At 52.6% G+C, this 22,137-nt stretch overlaps 2 protein-coding genes across 12 annotated transcripts in view; one reads left to right on the forward strand and one right to left on the reverse strand.

Moving 5' to 3' along the window:
• Positions 1–10,964, forward strand: part of FER1L5 (fer-1 like family member 5) — a 63,164-nt gene extending 52,200 nt beyond the window's left edge. The window contains exons 33-54 of the mRNA XM_078056619.1: positions 809–990; positions 1,196–1,372; positions 1,691–1,780; positions 2,838–2,984; positions 3,070–3,232; positions 3,382–3,407; positions 4,032–4,082; positions 4,232–4,333; positions 4,692–4,811; positions 5,325–5,486; positions 5,747–5,838; positions 6,237–6,407; positions 6,619–6,767; positions 6,969–7,108; positions 8,346–8,434; positions 8,679–8,768; positions 8,975–9,116; positions 9,318–9,417; positions 9,492–9,685; positions 9,855–9,964; positions 10,282–10,426; positions 10,538–10,964. Coding sequence (XP_077912745.1) covers positions 809–990; positions 1,196–1,372; positions 1,691–1,780; positions 2,838–2,984; positions 3,070–3,232; positions 3,382–3,407; positions 4,032–4,082; positions 4,232–4,333; positions 4,692–4,811; positions 5,325–5,486; positions 5,747–5,838; positions 6,237–6,407; positions 6,619–6,767; positions 6,969–7,108; positions 8,346–8,434; positions 8,679–8,768; positions 8,975–9,116; positions 9,318–9,417; positions 9,492–9,685; positions 9,855–9,964; positions 10,282–10,426; positions 10,538–10,765 — 2,870 coding nt within the window. The 3' untranslated portion in view covers positions 10,766–10,964. The remainder of the gene's footprint in view (positions 1–808; positions 991–1,195; positions 1,373–1,690; positions 1,781–2,837; positions 2,985–3,069; positions 3,233–3,381; positions 3,408–4,031; positions 4,083–4,231; positions 4,334–4,691; positions 4,812–5,324; positions 5,487–5,746; positions 5,839–6,236; positions 6,408–6,618; positions 6,768–6,968; positions 7,109–8,345; positions 8,435–8,678; positions 8,769–8,974; positions 9,117–9,317; positions 9,418–9,491; positions 9,686–9,854; positions 9,965–10,281; positions 10,427–10,537) is intronic.
• Positions 10,965–12,009: 1,045 nt separating this feature from the next.
• Positions 12,010–22,137, reverse strand: part of LMAN2L (lectin, mannose binding 2 like) — a 43,856-nt gene continuing 33,728 nt past the window's right edge. For 9 of the 11 annotated variants that reach the window (XM_078056624.1, XM_078056625.1, XM_036073758.2 and 6 more), the window contains 5 exons: positions 19,217–19,249; positions 17,973–18,134; positions 17,769–17,883; positions 13,811–13,930; positions 12,010–13,477 (listed from right to left, as the gene is read on the reverse strand). In XM_078056624.1, the coding sequence (XP_077912750.1) occupies positions 13,335–13,477; positions 13,811–13,930; positions 17,769–17,883; positions 17,973–18,134; positions 19,217–19,249 (573 nt within the window). In that variant the 3' untranslated portion in view covers positions 12,010–13,334. The remainder of the gene's footprint in view (positions 13,478–13,810; positions 13,931–17,768; positions 17,884–17,972; positions 18,135–19,216; positions 19,250–22,137) is intronic. The other 2 variants (XM_078056626.1, XM_036073755.2) reach the window with 1 other exon arrangement.

Raw genomic sequence — 22,137 nt, forward strand, 5'->3', positions numbered from 1 at the left:
CCTGGGGACCCCAGCAGCATAAAGAATATGACAAGGAAGGGGGTGCAAGCATGCAGACCCCTCTCCCCAGCACCTCAGGGCCCTGGCTTGGGGAAAAGATAAAATCAAGGAGTATAAGGCAGGGCTGTTCTTGAGATGTGTGCCCAACACTGTGGAATCAAGAAGGGGGATTTGGGGAGGCTTCACCCTGGCGGTGAAGAGGGAAGAGGAGTTTTCTGGCAGAGTACTGATGAGACAGGAAGACAAAAGAAACGGTGACACACACTGGGACCGCACGTCGCTTGTGTCAGAAAATGAGAGGTGGAGAGGAGGGCCCGTGAAGGTTTTAGGAGAGCCGTGTGCTCCTATGGGTAGCCCTGTTTGTAAGGAGCAGGTGGCCGGATGAGGCTCTGAGCCAGGGCAGCGGGTGTCTGCTGGGAGCTGTGTCCACTGGGCGTCAGCGTCCACATTGAGAAGGCCACATGATGTCCCCTGACACTTGTGTGTCACAGCCACTCGCTGATGCTGTGGAAGGGCAGGCACGTGTAGCTGCTCCTCAGAACTCCTCCAGAGGAGCCCTGGGGCCTCCACCCCTGGGACCCCCAGACCTCAACCAGGTGGTGTCAGAGAGATGTGGATGGAACCAATGGTCCCATGGCCGTTGGCTCTGCAGCTTGCACTGAGGTGGCCTTCTGGGCAGTGGCTGTGGTTGCCCAGCCTGGGCTTGCCTGGATCTCTGGTCCAGTGGTTGGTGGCAGCTGCCGGGGGAAGCGCCTCGCTTGATAGCTCAGTGGCAGGACCCTCTCCTCTCCTTCTGCCCACCCCCCAGTGCCCTTCATTCGGTTGGTCTTCTTGAACCATAGCCAGTGCACCCAAACCCTGAAGAGCTCTGCGGCCCCCACGTGGGCCCAGACGCTCATTTTCCAGCACCTTCTTCTGTACGAGCACCCCGAAGACACCAAAGCAAGCCCACCACTCGTGGTGTTGGAACTGTGGCAGCAGGACTCCCAGGTACAGGGGGCTGGAGCAGGCAGAGTGGCTGAGTTTTTATTTTAGAGGAGAATACACCACAAGTGCTCCAGTGGGGCCTGATTCACAGACAGCATCACGCCGACATAAATGCCAGCCTGTATCTGAGAGCTGTCAGCATCCCGGGGGAGGGCCAGGACCCTGCCAGCTTGGCCTCTGTGTCTGGTGAACTTCCCCTTCCCTGCAGGGAAAGGAGAGCTTGTGGGCCCGGAGCACGTGGTCCCCGGTGGTCTGGCTGGATGTCCAAACACGGACCCTGCCCCCTCTGAGGTGGCACCCCCTTGTAAAATTGCTAGGGGAGAAAGAAGGCGAGATCCTGGTGTCCTGTGAGCTGATCCTTGAGACTGAGGTACCGGGAGGGAAGGCCCGGCTGGCGGCTGCAGTGCTGGGGGGGGGGGCCGCCCTGCCCCACTCCCCTGCCTCAAGTTCCCACCAGCAGCAGTCCCCAACTCCATCCCCTCAGGGAAGGCCTGGGGCCTGGGAGCCGGCAAACTGGGCTTGGGGATGCCGGCCTGCCCAAGCTCTCCCTAACCCCCCTGCCTGCTGCTGCCCGCAGGGCTCCGTAGCCTCCTCCCTGGAGCCCTGCTAGGGACTTGATTTAGGGGTGGGGAGTAGGAGGACGAGCCCACTAGGGCCTCATGCTCCCTACTCTCCCACCTCACCCCTTCAGAGTGTCAAAGAGAGGCCGCCAATCTTAAGTGTTCCGTGGAAGAATGGAGTCTACACGCTCCCCAAGAGCATCCAGCCCACGCTAAAGAAAATGGCTGTGGAGGTGATGATGGTGGGGGGCGGGGAGGGCGGGCACCCTCCAAAGTAGTCGGGCGCCGCGGGGCTCTCTCTGTGGACTCTCCTTGGGCCCTCCTGACTACCTGATCCAAAGCTCACACCCCAGGAAGATAATGTCTGAGAGATGGAGGGAGACAGGAGAGACATAAAGAGCAGAAGCTCTGATAGAGTAACTGTCTTAAATGCAGATCTCCGTGGTGGGTCATAGCCCAAGGGCTTCAGTGTTCGCTCTCTCACCTGAGCCCCTCACTGCCCCTCTGCAGTGGGGGCCATTTTTCAGACAAGAAAACGTGAGACTCAGAGACAAGCTAGCCCAGGCACTGTGACACAGGGATAAGTGGCAGGGCCAGAATCTGGGCCCGGCTCCGCCTGACTCCAAATGCCAGGATGTTTCTCACCTATCTTTTGACTATAGGCTGGAGGTCCCCACATCGAACCTTTGTGCTCTGCCACAAATCTGGCAAAGAGCAAAAGATGGTCAGGTCCTCCTGGCTCTGGAGATGGCCCCTAAGATCAGGTAACCCCACTCTGGTCCCCCAAACAGGCCTCTGTGAGTAAGAGCATGGACATTTCCTGGGGTGCCCAGTGTCTATCTGTTGAGAGCATTGAATGACCATGGAGTTCTATGGGATCCAAGTCAGCAATGAGCTAGATAGCAACAGGGATGCCCAAGAAATCTGGGGCACCCCCTACTTCTGTGGGCCTTCGAGGCAATCAGCCTCAGGAACTCCCTCCTGAAGACCGCAGGCCGGACAAAGCAGCAGGGGAGGAAGGGCAATACCTCAGGGGCTCTGGAGGCCAGTGAAGGATATTCACAGTAGCCAGAGGGCACTCTGTCATGGAGGCCTTGGGGACAAGCATTGATTCCCTCACAGGACAGGAGACCTGTGCTAGCCTTCAGACTCTGACTTCATCCAGCTCCTTCCCTGGCCCTGGATGCTCCCTGATGCACCATCACTCCCAGGACAGCCCCCTCACTCTGGCCAGCACCCCATTACAGAGGCTCCAGCTGCCCCTTGCCCTACTCTCCTCTGTTCCGGCAGATTCTGGTCTGGGGCCTTCGGAACATGAAGCAGGTGCGTTCCCCCCAGCTCCTGGTAGAATGCTGGGAAGAGTCCCTGCAGACAGAGCCCATCAAGGACTTCCAGACCAACCCTAACTTCGCCCAGTCAGTCCTCTTCCTCACACTGGTAAGGCAGCCAAGGGCAGAGCAGGGGCTGGGGCAGCCCTTTCCTCCTGGGAGGCCTCATGCTCCGCCTCTCCTCGGGGCTGCAGTTCATGCCTATGGAGGAGACCTACGCGCCACCCCTCACGTTGAAGGTGGTGGACAATCAGGACTTCGGCCAGCAAACCGTGGTGGGTCAGGCCAACATCCACTCCCTACAACCCTACTTCTGTGACCCCTGGGCTAAGGACTACATGCCTCCACAGCTTCCAAGTACGGCCCTTTCTCCCTGCCTTTCCCCGGGCCTCACCTTCATGCTGGCACTGGGAGCGGGGGCGGCCCTGGCTGCCCTGCGGGCTGGTGGCCCTCCTCCTCTCTCTTCTCCCTTTCCTGAGACTCATGATTGCTCTTTGTCCACACAGTGCTGTCTGTGAACAAGTACCAGAAGGTGAGTAAAGGGCTCAGGGTCTCCACCTTCTCCCAAGCCATTTACAGGAGACAACCCTTGTCCCTGAGGAGGGGTGGAGATGAAGCAGAGTTCTGATGTGTGAGCTCCCGGTGTACGCGAGAACTCTAAAGCCGTGATTCTCCACCCGGACTGCACATTGGAACCGTCTGAGAGTTTAAAGAAATCCTGATGGCCAGGCCACTGACCAATTGCATCGGGATTGCCGGGGAATCAGCAGTATTTCCAAGCCCCCACCCCTCTCTGGTGATTCCAGTGTTTCCAAGGTTCAGAACTACTCCTTGAGAGCAGCACTTGTCCAACTGGAATGCACAGGAATCCTGGGGACATCTTGAGCAAAAGCAGGTTCTGATTTAGTAGGCCTGGGGTGGGGCCTGAGGTTCTGCATTTCTGTAGCTGTGTGCAAGGAGGGTAAGAACTAAGTTTAGCCTCCTTCTGGTTCCTAATCCCATGTGTGCCGATCCCGAATTGAAAGGGCTCTGTGAAGAGCAAGGGAACCAGGAAAGGAAGCCCTGCCCTCCATCCCTTTCTCCTGGGGGTTCAGAGATGGTGAGCAGGCTAGGTCAGCACATCGCCTCACCCTGCTCTCCTGCTCTCATTTTTCAGTTCCTAGATTACCTCTATGAAAAGTTCTGGTCCAATCCCAGCAAAGCCCAGGTGATGTAGGCTCAGCCCTCGGGGAATAAGGAACAACTCCAGGCAGCTCAGGGAGGTGTTGGGGGGGGGGGGGCAGCATGACCCCGGGAGGGGGAGGGGGAGGGCTACTGTGCCTTCTCCCCGAGGGCCAGAATGACCTTCCCTGCCAGGATGAATACGAGCATGAAGTGGACTGGTGGAGCAAACTGTTCTGGGCCACGGGAGATGCTAAGTCCCTGCAGTACAAGTACAAAGACTACCATACCCTGCAGGTTTGGAGGCCTCTAGGAGGGAAGATTGCTAAGAAACACAGAATAAAATCTGCTGGGGGAGACGAGCAGACCTCACTCACCCTGATGCCTCTAGAAGCGACTGGGGTGGGGGGTGGGGGGTAGTTTCCTCCTCATCTCCCCAAGACTCCAGGCCACACCTCCACCAGACATGCCCTTTTGGGAACCAGGGCTGCCCCATCTGCTGCTGACCCTGGGGCCACTGAGCAGGCAGACGCTTCAAAGCAAGACCTGGGAACTGGTGGTCCCTCAACCCCCTGACAGCAGGAACAGTCCCTCCCTCTGGCTGAGCCCATGCCTGCTCTCCCCACTGGCCTGGGCCCCACACACACCCCTGCAGGTGTATGACTGTGAGCTGGAGGCTGTGCCTGCCTTTGAAGGCCTGCAGGACTTCTGCCAGACCTTCAAACTCTACCAGGAAGAGCCCAAGTTGGACAGCCCTGTGGTAGGGGAGTTCAAGGTGCGTGTTCACCCCTGCGGAGCTGCCACCGTCTCCCGTGCCCCTTCTGTCCCCAGAAGACTCTCATAAAAGCCCTGGCTCTCTATGCTCATGGTGCGGATGGGGTAGGGAGGGCTTGAAAACCAGTTTGGGGAGCAGGGGACCAGAGGCTGACCGATGCAGGGGTTCAGAGTGACCTCCCCCCTTACACGGGATGGGCAGGGGCCTTCTCACTCCAGCTCAGGCCTACACTGGTCTCCCAAGGCCCAAGAGCCTTAGAGAACAAGTTCCAACCTGAAGGGATGGACGGGGGTGGAATGAGAGTCTGCATCAGCAGAACCTGGAAACTCACCTAACCCCCGCAGTTGTTTGCCCAACATCCCTCCTAAACCTGCTGTCCCCTCAGAGCATCTCTGCTGCACCCGTCTCTCCCATCCTCAGTGCAGGCCACTCTCTCCTGAACTTGGGCCAGGGGCACCTCCTGCAGGGCTGGGCCTGCGCTGCCAACAGCTTCCCTCCCCAACACACACACAGGGCCTTTTCCGCGTCTACCCCTTTCCTGAGGATCCAAAAGCCCCCAAGCCCCCCCGCCAGTTCTTGGTTTGGCGCGAGAAAGAGGACTTCCCCCAGGAGTGCTTGGTGCGCGTGTACATGGTCCGAGCCATCAACCTGCAGCCCCAAGACCCCAATGGCCTGGTAATGAGCAGCCCCAACCCCGTGGTGTTCATCGTCTCCGGGCCCGCCCAGCCCAGGTGCCTCCCACAACTCACGTCAAACCCCAGCGTCCTGGAGCTCCCTCAGGCTACGGATACCCAGCCAGATACCCAGATGGCCACCTCCCCACAGGCTCCCTCTGCTGCCAGGGGCTCATTTCTGCCCCTCCCCCACCCTCCCCAACCAACCTGGACTGACTCTCCATTTCCTGTCACCTCTCCTTCACTATGACTGAACCTCAGTGTGACCCTTATGTGATCCTGAAACTGGGACAGACAAAGATGGGCAACCGGGACAAGTACCAGCCCAACACTCTGAATCCCATCTTCGGCATGTGAGCTGCCCCAACTTTACCCGATCCCACTTCACCACACCCTCCCATGCTATGCTAGAAGTAAGCTCCAAAAGGCGAAGACTTCTTCCATTTCTTTCTAACCTCTGAGTTCCTAGCATGGGGTCTCACACACTCTCGGGGCTTGACAGATGGAAGGGTGGTCAGTTCTACCCTCCTCTCAAACGCTTCGCCTGGGAAAGGAGTTCAGGGTCCCACAAGCCAGGCCTGCCAAGTTATTTCTACCCAACCCTGGGGGATAGTTCTTAGCAGGTGACAGCCACCCCAGGCTCTGTTCTCCATATTCACCATGACCAAACGAGGGGCTGAGAAGCTGGACAGGGAGGCCTGCGGATAGCACGGTCCGCAGACTCTGCAGTCTCCAACACCCTCACCCCCAGTATGTTTGAACTGAGCTGCACCATCCCCCTGGAGAAGGACCTAGAGATCCAGCTATATGACTTTGACCTGTTCTCACCTGATGATAAGATTGGAACCACAGTCATTGACCTCGAAAACCGACTCCTGTCTGGCTTTGGAGCCCGTTGTGGGCTCTCCAAATCCTACTGCTAGTGAGTGGACCTGAGGCCAGGCAAGAGAGTAGGGGAGGGGTGGAGGAGGGAGGCCCCAGCTCCCTTGGGGGGAGACTTGCATCCGGGCTGGGGAACCAGGGCCCAAACCTGGCTCCACTCATGCCCCCACCACTGCTCATCCTGCAGCTCAAAGCAGAATGTTCTCTAGGACACAAACCTTCTCACCTTTTCCTCTCCCTTAATTCCACAGCGCAGGGCCCTTTAGGTGGCGGGATCAGATGACCCCAAGCTTCCTCTTGGAACGCCATGCCAAACAGAAAGGGCTGCCTCCACCTCTGTTCAGTCCTGAGGAGGACACTGTTTTTTACAATGGGAAAAAATTCAAACTGCAAAGCTTTGGTGAGAAGTACAGCACCTGCCGGAAGACACAGATCCAGGCCTCTGAAACCAGACGGCACCTGCCCCATTTTGCCCTTTCCTCCTATACAGGGCAACCATGTCCACTGTCCAGGCTGGCGGGAGGGGCGGGGAGGGCACCTGCCTGGGAGATGGGAAGGCTAGTGACGTTGTGATCGCCTGCTTCCACCTCCTCCCATCTAGAGCCCATGCCCCCTCCTGTTCATCATCTGGGACCTAAGAAAGAACGCCTTGCGCTGCACCTCCTGCGCACCCAGGGGCTGGTCCCTGAGCACGTGGAGACCCGCACTCTGTACAGCAACAGCCAGCCAGGCATCGACCAGGTGGGAGACCGGAGGGGCTGGGGCGGGCGACAAGGGAGCCCAGCCATCCAGGACACAGCCCATGACAGAGAGGGGACGAGGAGGCCACGCATTCACACATGTACATGCACAGAAGCCCCGCATGTTCTGCACATGTTCAAAGTGGGAAGTTCTAACGATGTCTCCTAGAAGGGAGAAATTCAGAGCTGGAAAAGTCATCTACAAGAAACCTGGGCACGCATCAGTTGGTGGAAGCGCTAGGGCATCCTACCAGCCAGCGCCCATGCTGCCTTGGGCTGTCCCGAGGGAGGCCGGGGAGGTAGCACCGGGGGTCAGATGTGCAGACGTTACAACCCTGGCTGGCCTGTTAATTGCAGGCTGTGTTTTCTCCATGGCAAGGAACCCCAAACAGAGGGATAAAAATCCCCACAGGCACCCTAATTATCTACCCTCCAGCCACCAGAAGGGCTCGTCTCATTCTCCAAACTTCTCAAGCTGCTACCACATTCCAGACAGTTCTCTGCTGAGCACTTTCTAAACCATTCTCATTAAACCTGTTTTCTTAAATGGGGTCAACTTCAAAAGGATAAAATGAGGTCAGACGGTTTGAAAGAATATATTTGTCTACCTTCCAATGTTGGTAGTTCTACTCTTTTATTCTTTTATTTATTTTTTATTTTTTTCTTTTTCCTTTTTCTCTTTTATTTTTTGGTCTTCCTTTTTCTCTCCATTTTCATCCCTCCTTTCTTAGACCTCTGCACTTGGTGCACAGCTTAATATCCTTAGGATAGGCTTCCACAACATACAGCAACCTAGACATTTGGACTGGTCACCTAGTTCGCTCTTACTCGGGACCACTAAGCTGGTTAAGAAGTGAAGCCCCAACCCTACTGTGGAGCCCTGTCCAGAGAGGCAGTCTAGCATGGCCTGCTAAAGGGTATTCAGCCTCCAGACCCCAGTCACAAGTGATATCCCGGCGCCATGGCCATCAGTCTTGAAGCCATCATACACAGCCCACCTTACCCTGTACCCTTCTTCAGCCAACACGAGAAAAAAGGGAAGCTGGTGGGTGGTTGCCAGACTTCCTGTCTGAAGTCCACTCCACCTCACCGATACCTCCTTAACCCACCCTCCAGGGAGGCGGGGGGCGGGGGGGTGGACCCCCCCCTCAACAGATCTCAGAACCTGGGTCCAGGCTCCCAGGCCAGCATGCTGAGAACAGAGGTTGGCAACGCCCAACTGGCCATTTCCACTCTAGGGAAAGGTGCAAATGTGGGTGGACATCTTCCCCAAGAAGCTTGGGCCTCCTGGTCCCCCAGTCAACATCAAGCCCAGAAAGCCTAAAAGGTGAGTGACCTTCCACATCCATCACTGCACTTCCCCAGGCACGGGCCATGGGTGTGCTCACATGCTAGTGTGCAGCAATTCTTTCCCTTTCCTGGGAATCCTGGGACCTTCCTTCCCCTGCATCCCCCCAAATTGGGCATGCCTCGTGTGGGCACGCAGGGCAGCCCCCCAGCCCCTCTTCCTGCACCACGGCTGCAGCTGGGGAGCTACTCCTCAGCAAAGCCTCAGAGTCCATTGGCTGCAGGTATGAGCTGCGCTGCATTATCTGGAAGACTGCCCAAGTGGACCTGAAGAGAAGTTTAACTGCCGGGATGAGCGACATCTATGTCAAAGGGTGAGGAAGAGGGCAGGGCTCCGGCAGCATTCCCTCAGAGTTCCCCCGTTGTACCCTCCCTGTGCCCCCGGCCCCCAATCCTGGAGCGACATCTCTTCACCCCTACCTGTGCCTGGTGGTCTGCCCGGGGAGCCCGTCCCACAGGGCTCCAGCTCGGGGATGGGGACCATACACATGAAGCCCAGGTGAAAGGCCTTTGGCCCCAGGTGGTTAGTCGGGCTCGAGAAGGACATGCAGAAGACGGATATCCACTACCACTCACTCACTGGGGAGAGCAACTTCAACTGGCGGTTCATCTTCACCATGGATTACCTGGCAGCCGAGCATATGTGTGTCCAGAGCCAGAAGGTAACAGGCCTTGCGGTGGGGGGGGTGGTTGTGCTCCCCCCCTCCTCAAACCACAAGCTGCCCCAGAACCCTTGGAATGTGGCCTCAGGGAGAAAGCTTCCTCCTTGACAGTCCATCACTGCTGGGTGGTGGGCTACTAAGGTGGCCGAGGGAAATCTCAAAGGAGACAGGCCAGTCATATGGTCTTCTGTCATCCTCCAGGACTACATATGGAGCCTGGACCCCACAGTGATGAAGTTCCCAGCCCGGCTCATCATCCAGATCTGGGACAATAACATGTTCTCCACGGATGACTTCCTAGGTGAGATCTGCCACAGGGCCCACGACCACAGGACAGGGAGCTCCTTCTTGCTGACACCATTTCTTTGGGCTCAGGGGTCCTGGAGCTGGATTTGTTTGACATGCCCCTCCCGGCCCGGCACGCCAACCTATGCTCCATCAGGATGATGGATACTGACTCCAAGTGGCCCTACTTCCTCCAGTATAAGCACTTCTCCCTCTTTAAGAAGAAGACCGTAACGGGCTGGTGGCCTTCCCAGGTCCTCGATGGTGGCAAATGGCGCATGTCGGTAGGAGCTGGGGAGGGTGTCTATTGCACAGGAGTGCTATGCCGCATAACTTGGCTCTAACAGACTTCGGGGGACCTTAGCTAAATCCCTTTTCCTTTCTGGACCCTGGGAAACTGTTCTCGCACCTGCTGTAATGAACTCAGCCTCCCACCGCCTATGGTGTTTCTAGGGTAAGGTGAAGATGACGCTGGAGATTCTGTCGGAGAAGGAAGCCTTAATCAAGCCAGCAGGGCGAGGCCAATCAGAACCCAACCAATACCCTACACTTCATCCTCCCCTGTAAGAGTCCTGCGGGACAAAGGTCCCAAATCTTTCCTCCTCATTCACGAAGCTGAGCTGCCGGGCCCAGCAATTTGCATAGGGTGGTGAGCGGTGGGCCTACAAGTGGCAAGGGGTCATTACTTCCCAGCACCCCACCTCAGTGCTCAGTTACAAGGAGGAGAGAATGGCCTGGGTGAAGGGCGAGTGGGGTGGGGGAGGACACACAAGCAAGCAGAAGTTGCTTTTTAAAAAAAGAAAGCTCTTTGCTGCGGATTACTTGACCTGAAGGTTCCCTCTGCCCTCCATCCCCTGACATCTCCTCTGCTCATGGACAGACGCCCCAACACCTTGTTCATGTTGCGGTCACCTGTGACAATCTTCTGCCGCGTTGTCTGGAAACGCTACCACTTCAAAATCATAATCAGTGCAATCGTATTTTTTATAGTACTTATGCTATTCAACTTTATCTATTCGGCACCGGTGAGTGACAACCTTGGGGACAGGGACAAAGGCACTAGTTGCTCTTGGGATGACTCTGAAGAGACAGCCTCAAGCTGCTACCTCAGGCTAACTGTTGCCTGTTCTCTCTAGAACTACTTGGCCATGAGCTGGATCAAACCTAAACTTCGGCTGAATGCTCCCATCAAAATATCTGCCAATGTCATGAATCCCCCAACCAGCAGCAGTCCTCACTCTTCCAGCCTCACCAGCCAGCATCAGAACCTAAATTCTACAATAGACCACGAGTTGAAACTCCTCCAGGAACCTATGAATCGCCTGCAAGACATTTTTCCAGAACTTCCAGCCCCACAAGACTAATTGGTCCATGTCTGCCTGGCTTTTCTCCGGCCCATCATCAGCCCTACCCTCGCGCTTCCTACTAGTTCTCATTTCTATCTTCTAGGATGTAGACAGGGGGCTTCGGGGACATACGCAATGAGGGGCATGTTCTGTTCAGAAGCCACTTCCAACAAGGACAGAGCTGCTGTTGTCATTTTCCCACTGAAGTAAACAAATTTTGTCACAGAGAGCCACCTTGTAATTGGGGGGGGGTTGAAGAAACCATGAAAGCCAAGACTCACGAGGACAGGGAATGACGTCATCTTTATACACCACCTCTAGTCTTCAGGGTCTCTTCCTCTGTAAGAGGCTCTGAAGTCGGAGGGAAACCAAGGGAAAGGGGGACTGTGAGGAGAGAAATGGCTCATGTGGGGGTAAGCAGCTTGCCAAGGCCGTTGCTCTCACCCCTACTGTGCATGTACAAAAGAGCCTCAACCAGAGACCAGACCTCTCCCTCCTCGAGGGCACGCCTGGGATTACAGGGCCCAGAACAGTATTTGGTCCCATTCACAATGGGAAATACTTGTTTCTAAGAACAAAAAGCAAGAGCTAGGGCAGGACCTACCACACTCAATTAGACAGTTTCCTTGCATCACACATTTCTCAAAGGCTGGCCCCATGCTGGGTGGGGACTGCACTTCATGTCTTCCCCGTCCTCTTTCAAAAGCCACAAGGAGCCCAGGAGCTGGAATCGCACAAAACTCATAAATTCAATCATCACACACACATACCCTCCCCCACAATGAGACCCCTTCCTCCTGCACCACTGCCTGGACCATCTCAAGAGCCCACCGAAGTCCTCCCACCACAGGGGTCTAGCCAATCTCCCCCTGCGCTCAAAAAAAGACAAAACAGCCATTTGCTTTGTCAGTTCTAAGTGGTGCTAAGGCCAAGCTCCAGGTCACAGCTTGTGCTCTGGTACCCTGGAGCTGCTCTGCTCTTGTGGGGAAGGTCTTAGGAGGATCCCACTTTACTCGAACCTGCAGGAGAGCACTACAGCGTATGATGCTCACTTAAGCACATGGGAGGGACAGAAGAGAGCCCAACACGACAGAAACCTATACCCAGCCAAGGTGACCTGCTTTCCTTCCGGGCTGAGCTGAGGGCTTTCCCAACTGAGAAGAAGGCAAGGCGACAGTTGGCGGGCTTGGGGCTCAGTAAGAAGGCCAGACCTCCTCCCAAAACCACCCCTAGAAGGAAGGACACTGAATTGGAAGCTCATGTTTGGTTTCCATCAGCCATTTTAAGAATTTCCCTTAGGCTACAGAAGTACATGACTAGGAGAGCTCAGAGCTCCAGGCCCTCCAGGGAGACTGGCCTATTGGCCAATTTAATCACAGGGCAGACAGGTGAGCAGCACATGACCCCTTGTCAGATAAGGCAGTGGAATAAGGATTGACCCACAAAGGAGGACACTCAGGCTCTGTTGCTCGATGACAATGACCTCTTCCAGGCACAGAGGACGAGCGTCCATTGCTCCCAGATTTGCAACAGGAGAACAGCAACTGTTTCTTATCCATTAAGAAAAAGCAGCCAAGTTTCCTCTTTGGGAAGTATCCAAGCCGAGGCTATAAAAAGGAAGCCTCACATTTTGAACACTAGGGTGGGATTCCAAAAGTCATGATAAACACCAAACATGCAGTTCAGCAGGCTCCAGAGTCCAGAAACATCTCCACACATGGTCAGATCACATGGCAACTGTTGCTTCTGGTGTGGAAACATGGAGCTGGTCAGTTTCCCAGTTACTCCCCTGGCAACCATGAAGTCGTACAAGCTTCTCTTGACTTGCACACCAGCTTTCGGCCAAACCTGACTGAGGGCCTAAAGGAACCAACTGGGAAGGTCACAAACTAACAGAACCAAGATTCACGCTAAACAACAACGGCTGGAGCAGTGAGCCAAAGCGAAAAGCCCTCTCCCTGTGGTCACCTGACTAAGGGTCAGTGAAACATCAGTTTGTTCTGCAGCCCCAGGCTCCAAAAGAGAGGCATCCAGATGTCTCTGCCAGCTCAGGCTGCATGTGGAGAGAGCAATGAGTGGAGGGAGAAGGCAGCACAGGGAAGAAGTTTCCATCCAGATTTCCAGGGGAAATTCCTCAGGTGGACAGAGGCTTGGACGAAAGGCAAAACCCGACGAATGGATGCCTGGAAGGTATGAGGAGTTATCCGTGTTGTGTTCTCTGCGGATTTAAAAATGAAGCACAAGGGTCCTCAGAGTCCAACAACAAGGCAGCCTGAGCTATGAAATTCTTTTCTGTGATCTTGGCATCAGAACCGTATATATTCTCTCCGTCCCTCTTAGCTCCCAAGTAGAAGGACTGCAGGGAAAGGCACATCACAGCAGCACTGCCCTGGGGTAGGTGGGCTTCCGGAACCAGCGAGATGTCCCCATGGATCACTGGCAATGCAGTATCCCTGCATTCAAAGCCCCAGTGAGAGAACAGAGTCCCTGACCCGCTGCTGGAGACTGGAGAAGGCCCGGCCGGCTGGATGCTCAGGCCAGCGCTGGCTCACAGTGACAGCCACAGGGGCGGAAGTAGCGGGAGGGCTCAGTAGAAACGCTTCCGGCTTTGGTCCTGCCACTTGTTGTACAGTATGATACCAATGACAATGGCAAATACGGAAGACACCAGCGAGAAGAAGACGATGAGGAAGAGGGCCAGGCCACTCAGGGGTGGCAACGGGGCGGTCACTGAGGAAACAAGAGGGAAGCAAGTCAGAAGCAGGGAGCACCCCCAGTCGGGAAGGTATCCAAGTCTCCAGTTTCTGACACTCATTTCTGGGAGCCAGAGGGCAGACAGATGCCCCCCTTGCCAGGTGCCTCAATTTAAAAACTGAGCAAACTGCTCATCTGTAACATGGAGACCGCTGGAATGGCAGGAGCGCGTGCTCCATGCTCTTCAGGGTAAGAACACAGAAAGGAGACGGCCCAGCAGGCTGTGGGTGCAAGTCACCTCAGAACTCCCAGGCACAGTGACCTCCTCCCCAACCACAGGGACCATTTTCCGGGATCCCCTACGCTCACCCTCAGGCAGCTTCATGTTGTCCACCGAGGGCAAGAACACATCTCGATGCAGCTTCTCCTCTTCTGGGGTTCTCTCCACTGTCAGCTCAAACAACTTCAGGGAGATGACGTCATGATTATCTAAAGGAAAAAAGCACCAGGACCCAAACCACCTCAAAAAGAGGGATCTTGGGAGTATCTTGGTACAAGCTTCTGATCTACAGCTCATCAGCAGTGACTTTGGGTTTTTTTAGAAATTTATTTTATTATTATTATTATTTTTTAAGATTTTATTTATTTATTTGACAGAGATAGCGAAAGAGGGAACACAAGCAGTGGGAGAGGGAGAAGCAGGCTTCCCGCGGAGCAGGGAACCCCATGTGGGCTCGATCCCAGGACCCTGGGATCCTAACCTGAGCCGAAGGCAGACGCTTAACGACTGAGCCACCCAGGCGCCCCTATTTTTTTTTTTTTTTTTAAGTAATCTCTCCATCCAGCATGAGGCTTGAACTCACGACCCCGAAATCAAGGGTCAGATGCTGTAGCAACTGAGCCAGCCATGTGCCCCACTAGCAGTGACTGAAAAAAATAATGGAAACCTCTGTTTTCTTTCATCTGAAAATAAGGATAGGGAACAGGGAATATTCTACATTACTCAGGATTTAAAGTTTTTATCAACAGGCACGCATTACCTGTATAGTTAAAAAACTTAGACATCATGCAAGCACTAAAGCCCACCTCGTATGTAAAACCTTGGAGCACAGTGAGGGAAGGACACAGTACCACCGCTTCCCTTCCATGTGGCCGACACATGCAAGCAAGATAGGAAAGGGCCTCATGGCAGCTGATTAATGGGCCATGAGCAGGGCATGGATATTGGCATGGCACACACTGCCCTTCTGGACAATGACTAATTCTCTGCTGCTTCTTGTAACTGTCATCCTGAATCTCACTAAGAACTACTAGAGAAAGAATCAAGGAATTAGGGACTCCATTTTTTTTTCTCTTTTTATTTTTTAAGATTTTGTTTATTTAAGAGAGAGAGAGTGCACAAGCAGGGGGAGCAGTGGGCAGGAGAAGCAGACTCCCTGCTGAGCGGGGAGCCCAAGGTGGGGCTCAATCCCAGGACCCCGAGATCATGACCTAAGCCAAAGGCAGTCTCTTAACCAACTGAGCCACCCAGGCACCCCTTTTCTCCTCTCTTTTTAAAGTGTCATTATAATCTCATCGATTCAAACATATTTGATGTGTTGCAAGACATTGAACTTGTACCTCTTATAGATGCTCAACACGACCCATCTTTCTCCAGTGGGAGCCTATTCAAGTTGGCTCTTGAGCCCTTTTACATGAACCCAGAAATTTTTGATTATCTTCCTTGCTTTCCTGGGAAGTTCCCAGCTTGTCCATTTCCTACCTCAGACAGGGCATCAGGAAGCTCTTGTTTCCTTTAGCAGGAACTGGTATTAACAGACCACAAATCTGAATGGTAGGGGTGCTCATGGCTACCAGGTTGGTTACTACAGACTGGATTTCTTGCCATTTATTTTTTTTTTCATTTTAACATGTATTTTATTTAACCCAATATATTCAAAAAACTATCATTTCAACATGCAAATGATATAAAAATTATGGATGACATTATTTTTAAGATTTTATTTATTTGAAAGAGAGGGGAAAAAAAACACGAGCAGGGGGAGGGGCAGAGGGAGAAGCAGGCTTCCCGCCGAGCAGGGAGCCCGATGCGGGGCTCAATCCCAAGCCCCTGGGATCATGACCTGAGCTGAAGGCAGACGCTTAACTGACTGAGCCACCCAGGTGCCCCACGGATGACATTTTATGTTCATTTTCTAAGTCTTTGAAGTCTGGTGTGTATTCTATATTTACAGCACATGGCAGTTTGGAATGGCCCTATTTCAAGCGTCCAGTAGCCACCTGTAACTAGTCGCTACTATATCGGATAGTGTGGCTCTAGATCATTCTTCTAGTTGACTTCTAAGACCTATGTTAGGCCCAAAGGAAACTGTGATCCTCATAGTGCAACACTATAGTGCAAAACAGATTTGCACAGGGCACTTTCTGCCCTTTCTGCTCTCAGCTGAGGAACTCTACTTTGGGGTAATAATTTGGGGACCCCTCAACCATTCATTCCCCAAACTCCTTCCCGACTTGTGTCTTCCTAGCACACTTTGTCTTGACTTCTGGCAGAAGAAGAGAGAAACTATATCATGTTCCCACTTTTTTCTTCCTCACACCTAAATAGACATCCTTTGAACCAAAAAATTTAGAATTTTTGTATATGGGGGGAAAATCCATCAATGACTACCTCACGTATTAGGATTATTCCAATTGCAACCTCTGTATGGCTCCAGGCATGGTGCACCAGAAGCCCTGGTACACCATTTCTCTGTGATTCTCTCCATTCTACCCTCTTCTGTGATCTTCATCCTCCAGCTGGTGGCAAGATGGCTGCCCCAGCTCCAGAGAAGTGACCCTCAGTTCCTTCCCAAAGAAGGAAAAGCACCATTTCTACTAGTAGGATGGCATCTACTGCTGCTTAGACTCTTAGAATCTTTAGCAGACCCCGATAGGAAAAAACTAGATTAGCCTTCAATTAGAAAAATGTTTTTGCTGTCAGGACTGTTTAAGCCACGAGACAAGATAAAAAGCTGGGACAATGCTCCTCACAATGTAGGGGCATCAAAGGCTGGGAGAACTGGAACGTGTCCTCAGCCATTTTCAACAATCCACTGCATAACAATAAGATGCCAACAGGGCACCTAGGTGGCTCAGTTGGTTAAGTGTCTGCCTTCAGCTCAAGTCATGATCCCAGGGTCCTGGGATCGAGTCCCGCATCAGGCTCCCTGCTCCATGGGGAGTCTGCTTCTCCCTCTCCCTCTACCCCTCCCCCCTGCTCGTGCTCGCTCTCATGCACACTCTCTCTCTCAAATAAATCTTTAAAAAAAAAAAAGATGCCAACAAAAAAGACCTTAAGAGAAAGACCTAATTTGTATTTAGGGATATCCTACAGGCAGAGAACAGAGCCTTACTGATAAAGGCATCATCACTAAACATCTAGAGCAAAGGACTCCTTCAGGTAAACAAAAATTATTGTATTTCATACTAGCTTTATTCAAAATGAGTTATACTAGTCAAAAAACCCAAAAGTTCAGTGCCTTACCTCTTCTCAAAAGAGGTTACGATTAAAGATCAAGCCAAGGGACAGAATAAACACAGAAGGGGATGCTACAAATCAGGAACAAGTAGGAAGAAAATCCAGAGACAGAAAAGTAAAAGAACCAGGTACTATTAACGCCACATAAATCAAGCAGGAGTTTCAGAGTAACCGCAAACCAGCTGAAGAGAGGACAAAGAGCAAGGACTGAGAGCAGAGCACCAGACGTGGCGGGGAAACAGAAGTAGCTCTGACGAGAGCAATGCTCACGGCCTGGCCGAGACGCACAGGAGGCCCGAGTGCGGCGGGCTAGAGCGGTGGGCGGCCTGGACACAGAGGCACCTGTACACACGGCACGTTCAAAAGTCTGAGCACAAACAGGGCCCAGGGGCGGCAGTTAGAAGGGGGACGGCAGAGTCAAGGAACTCAAGGAAGAGCTTTGTTAAGAGAAGGGGAATGCGGCCCATCAGGAGGTGGATGGGAAGGAACCAGACTGCAGAAGGGGCACCAGACATCGCAAAGCACAGAACTCCAAACACGGGCTAGAGGAGCTGGCCTGATGAAGACGCAGACCCTGCTTTCCATTAGCACCAACCGTCTCCGAGAGCCAACTGCACTAGGAGAGCCTCGGCCCGGGCCGGGGAGGGGGGGTTGAAGGACACCAGAACGCCAGAAGAGAAGCACAGTCTGGGTACTCGCTTCCCACAGCTCTGCTTATCTGGCTCTCCCCTCTGAGAAGCCTCACTAAGGCCCGGCTCTCGAGACATGACCTCAGTCAGGACAAATAAAGAGTGCGCGTGGCAGTACCCGAGAGGTCCCCAGTGATGGAGGAGGTGCCAAAGTAGTAGCCCCGGGGCAGACGGACCCCGGGCACCTCGATGCAGTCCCTCCACTCATGCTTGCCGTCGATGTCCATCATTATCTGGAATAAAAAGAAAAGATACATCAGGGCCACGAAAGCAGGTGCAAGGCAGCCCATACCACCAACTGGTCCAGAAAACAAGGACTCACCGTCAAATGCCTCTTGACGTAGCGAATCACAAGGAAGGTGTCATAGTGCAGATTGCGGACAATGGCCGTGCAGCCCCCCAGCTCTGTGGGCCGCCCGTCCCGCTCATGATCATAGCTGAGGGAGCCGTTGTTCACCATGGCTGAGATATAGGGGAACACCCGCTGGGAAAGCAGGGAAGAAAGAACAGAGGACAGTAAGGAAGCGCTCTTAGGGACGCCCGTACCAACAGCAACGGGGATTGTGCACATACAAGCTGAGCCCCTTCCAGCAGACCAGACGACCACTCCGCCTCATCCTTAGCAGCCCCTGAGAGCGCACACTCGGATGGTCAAAGGCTATGGCCCAGAAAGGAACTGACCTCTCTACTTGCCTTCAGGAATCCTCCTTGCTACCAACCCGGGATGGGCCTGAAATGGCCCCTCTGGAGTCTGGACTCGAATCCTTCCAGAGATCACTATTTGGCACTCACATCCATACACGGTCCAGGACTGGTGGTTTCCTTTTTCTGTATATATACCTATCTCCCCAGTTGCTATGTAAACTTCTTAAAAGAAAAAAAATCACTATACTTGTATGTCTCCACCTTCCATCCCCCACAACCTCCCTTCCCCCACCCCCAAGTAAGCGTTTTACACATAGCAGGTACTTTGAAAATACCTGTTTGATCAGGGAAATCTTTCCATTCCGGATAGCTCCTTTCAAATCCTCAAATCCTATAAGCATATGATGGATGCTAAATGGATCAGGACTCAGAAATAGCACTGCCAGAACCAGGCTGCTGGCTGGTGTTCTCCAGCCACAAGGACTGTTCTTAGTCGAAAGACCTTCCAGCCCGCTTCAGCTTCACCTACACATAACTTCTCCCCGTAATACCCGGGGCAGGTTCTCCCACTACAAGCTTCCGCATATGCCACCCATCTCCCCACTACTTCAGAGGCCCTGTCTCTCCAATAGAGTTGGAGGAGCTAATTCGTCCTCAGAAATGATGGGCTGACCATTTAAGAACCAGCCTAGTGCCGAGGCGGTGCAGAGGCAGGGTGATGAAAGGAGAGGAAACATGACACATGCCACTTCTCTGGTGACTTCCTCATTGTCCTCAACAGTCAACATGCAAGGTGGAGATGCAGTTAAAATCAGAGACTGGTGACTCTCAAGAAAACAGCCACATGGGTGTGAACAGGAGCAAATGGTAGATGGACACATAGGGAGTAAGGCATGGCCATGGTGGGTCAAGACTAAGTACCTGGATGCCTGGAGAATATCGCCTCTTCTGGGCCTGAGAGGGTCCAGCAGGTTATTATAAAAACGAGAGAGGACACAGAAGACAGGAGACCAGGTCAGAAAGAAACAGCCATGGAAGAGCTTTGACCCAGCTGTGGTGGATGAGCAAACCGATCTAAATCCCCAAACAGAACTATAGGATCCATGGAGGGCATTTAGCAAGTCCTCACACCCCTCAAAATTACAGGCAAAACTATGCGCACAGGTAGATGCTTGTATGTTTTCTAAGGAGAGGGTCTGTTACTACCCAATTCTCAAAGGGGCCCGATAGGAAAACCTCTCTAAGGCTTTCAGAGACTTCATAGAACACACAGCGTTACACTGTCCAAGAAGGCCCCACTTCGCTTATGTCTGAGTCAGAAGGCCCGGCCACCTGTTTTGTCTGTACCGAGACAATAGTATTTCTGTAGCAAGGGGAGACACAGGACTGACAAATAGGGCTAAATTCTTCCAAATTCAAGATGGCGTTTACTGCCCAGGATCTCAGCATAAGCTCTTGCCCAAAGGATAAAAATCCCACCACTTGAGAGACAGTGAAGTTAACTCTAATCCAAAGGGATCATTTACCCTCTAATTGAACCTTATGGACATATATTTCCAAATAGCTGTTGTCATTCTAACCTACTACATGTGGGCAAGGAAAAAGCTCCGTGGGAACACTGCAGCATGGCAGATTTAGCAAAATCATGAGGCTCGAGGATATTTAGCTTTGACTACTGCTACAGTTCTAAGCTACTAGCAACAAGAGATACCTACACAAGCTCAGAAATGAGATATGGGAAGGATATGTGAGGGTAGAGAGCCCAAAACATTCCTTCTTCTATCAGTGAGCACCTACTAGGAGCCAGGCACTGTTCCAGATGCTGGGGGCTCATAGAGGTGACATCAGAATGGAAGAGACAAACAATAAATAAGTAAATAAAATTCTTTCAGAGAGAGAGGTGCCTGGCTTGCTCAGTCAGAAAAGCATGCAACTTTTGATCTCAGGGTCGTGAGTTCGAGCCCCATGTTGGGTACAGAGACTACTCAAATAAATAAAACTTAAAAAAAAATTATTTCAGAGAGTACTAATGCTCTGATGAAAATAAAACAGGTAACATGATAAACTGATGAGGGAACAGCTCTGAGGAGACAACACCTGAGCTGAGGCCTCCATCGTTGGAGGGGGCCACCAGAAGATCTGCGGGTGTAAGAAGCATGAGGTCGGCCATATTCGAGGACCAGAAGGAGACACCAGTGTCTGAAACACAGCCGGTGAGGGAGAGGAGGGTGTGAGCTTCAGCACAAGCCAGATCACACTGGGCCTTAGAAGCCACGGTGAGAAGTACAGGGCAAGCCTCAGAGCAGCCCCCCCACTGCTCTGTTCCTACGCCGCTGGTGGAATATGCATAGGACTACAGAAGGGTACGAAATGAATCAGTGGGTGATCCAATTCCAACACTCCTCTTCTACAACTATCATTTAGAGCAAGGGAATTTTTAGTTTGCTGTCAAGCAATGTGCAGAAATGGGCTTCTGACAAGAATGCGTATAACTTCAGTCAACAATTAGGGAAAAGAAGGGATTAAAAATGCCCTGGGTAGCTCATTTGTCAACCCAGTACGCATGGTCAGAAGTTTACGTTGCACCTTTCAGGAAAGTGCCTGGGACAACTGTCCTTAACCCATCAGAGCCTTCCTATTCCCAAGGCTGTGAGGCATCTGATTATCCGGTAAGAGCCAGAGGTAAGCTGGTCCCCAGCATCCCCTGGGAGAGCTTTCCAGCTGCAATCACATGTGGGTCCCTCAGCCAGAGAGTCGGGGGGGCGGGGGCGGCAGGGCACAGGATCATGTATTTTTCAAAAAGTACCACAGACAGTTGTAATGTGCGGCCAAATTTAAGAAATACTGCACCAGACACAGCACCCCACAGCTTTGGAGCCAGAATCTGTCGACTTCAGCAACTCGTGACTTGGTCTTCAACTTTTCACCTCACACTAGTAGTAAGTCTTTAAATGCCCTCTTATTTTCCATGCCCAGTCAGGAGTTCTTAAGTGTTCCTTGGGAAGCCACTAATTTCACAGAGCAGCTCATTTTCTTTCCTTGGAAAGCAGCCTATATATAGCTAGAACCAAAGGCTGAAGATTCCCTCAGACTCGGGCAAGGTGGTAGTTTCATTCCTAATTTAAGAGTCACTAAAAATTAGGTACTCCTACCTATTGTCCAAATGATTATTGTCTGTAGAGTGAAGAAATGTTTCCAAACTTTTGTACTACAAGGCCACTTAAAAAAAAACAAAAGACCCTCTATGTGGTAATTGTACCTTCAGCCTATCTTGACTGAAGAGAGACCCACGAACTTGTGGACTTATGGATCCTATGCTAAAATCCCACAGATCCCAAGCACACAAGTAATTGTAAACCACTAGACAGAAAAAGGAGCCCACACGGCCTTGGTAATCAGGGAGACCTGGGTTCTAACTGCAGGTATACGCTCAGAGCTGCATAACCTTGGGTGGATTACATTAGCTCCTGGAGATTCCATTTTCTCCCTGTAAGCTGGGAGAATGATACAGAGCTAGCTCGCAGGGCTGGTCATGAAGATGAAATGAGATATGGGAGCCTGCCTCTCCCTCTCTGCCTGCCGCTCCCCCTGCTTGTGCTCTCTGTCAAATAAATAAATAAAATCTTAAAAAAAAAGAACAGTGAAACTCGTTACCAACCAATACTAGTTCATGAACCAGCATTTAGGAGCCACTCTCTTAGAGTCGTTTTTTCCAACCTAAGGCATAGTGCCGTGGAGGAAGCTGGCCACGTTCGCTCTCTGGAACCTAGGTATGAAGACAAGGAGAGTAGGAGAGGGGAGGGAGAGAATAGAGCCACAACAGCCACTGCCAACAAGTCTGC

Source organism: Halichoerus grypus, chromosome 10 (genome assembly GCF_964656455.1).
Source record: "Halichoerus grypus chromosome 10, mHalGry1.hap1.1, whole genome shotgun sequence".
In the NCBI taxonomy this organism is placed as follows: domain Eukaryota; kingdom Metazoa; phylum Chordata; class Mammalia; order Carnivora; family Phocidae; genus Halichoerus; species Halichoerus grypus.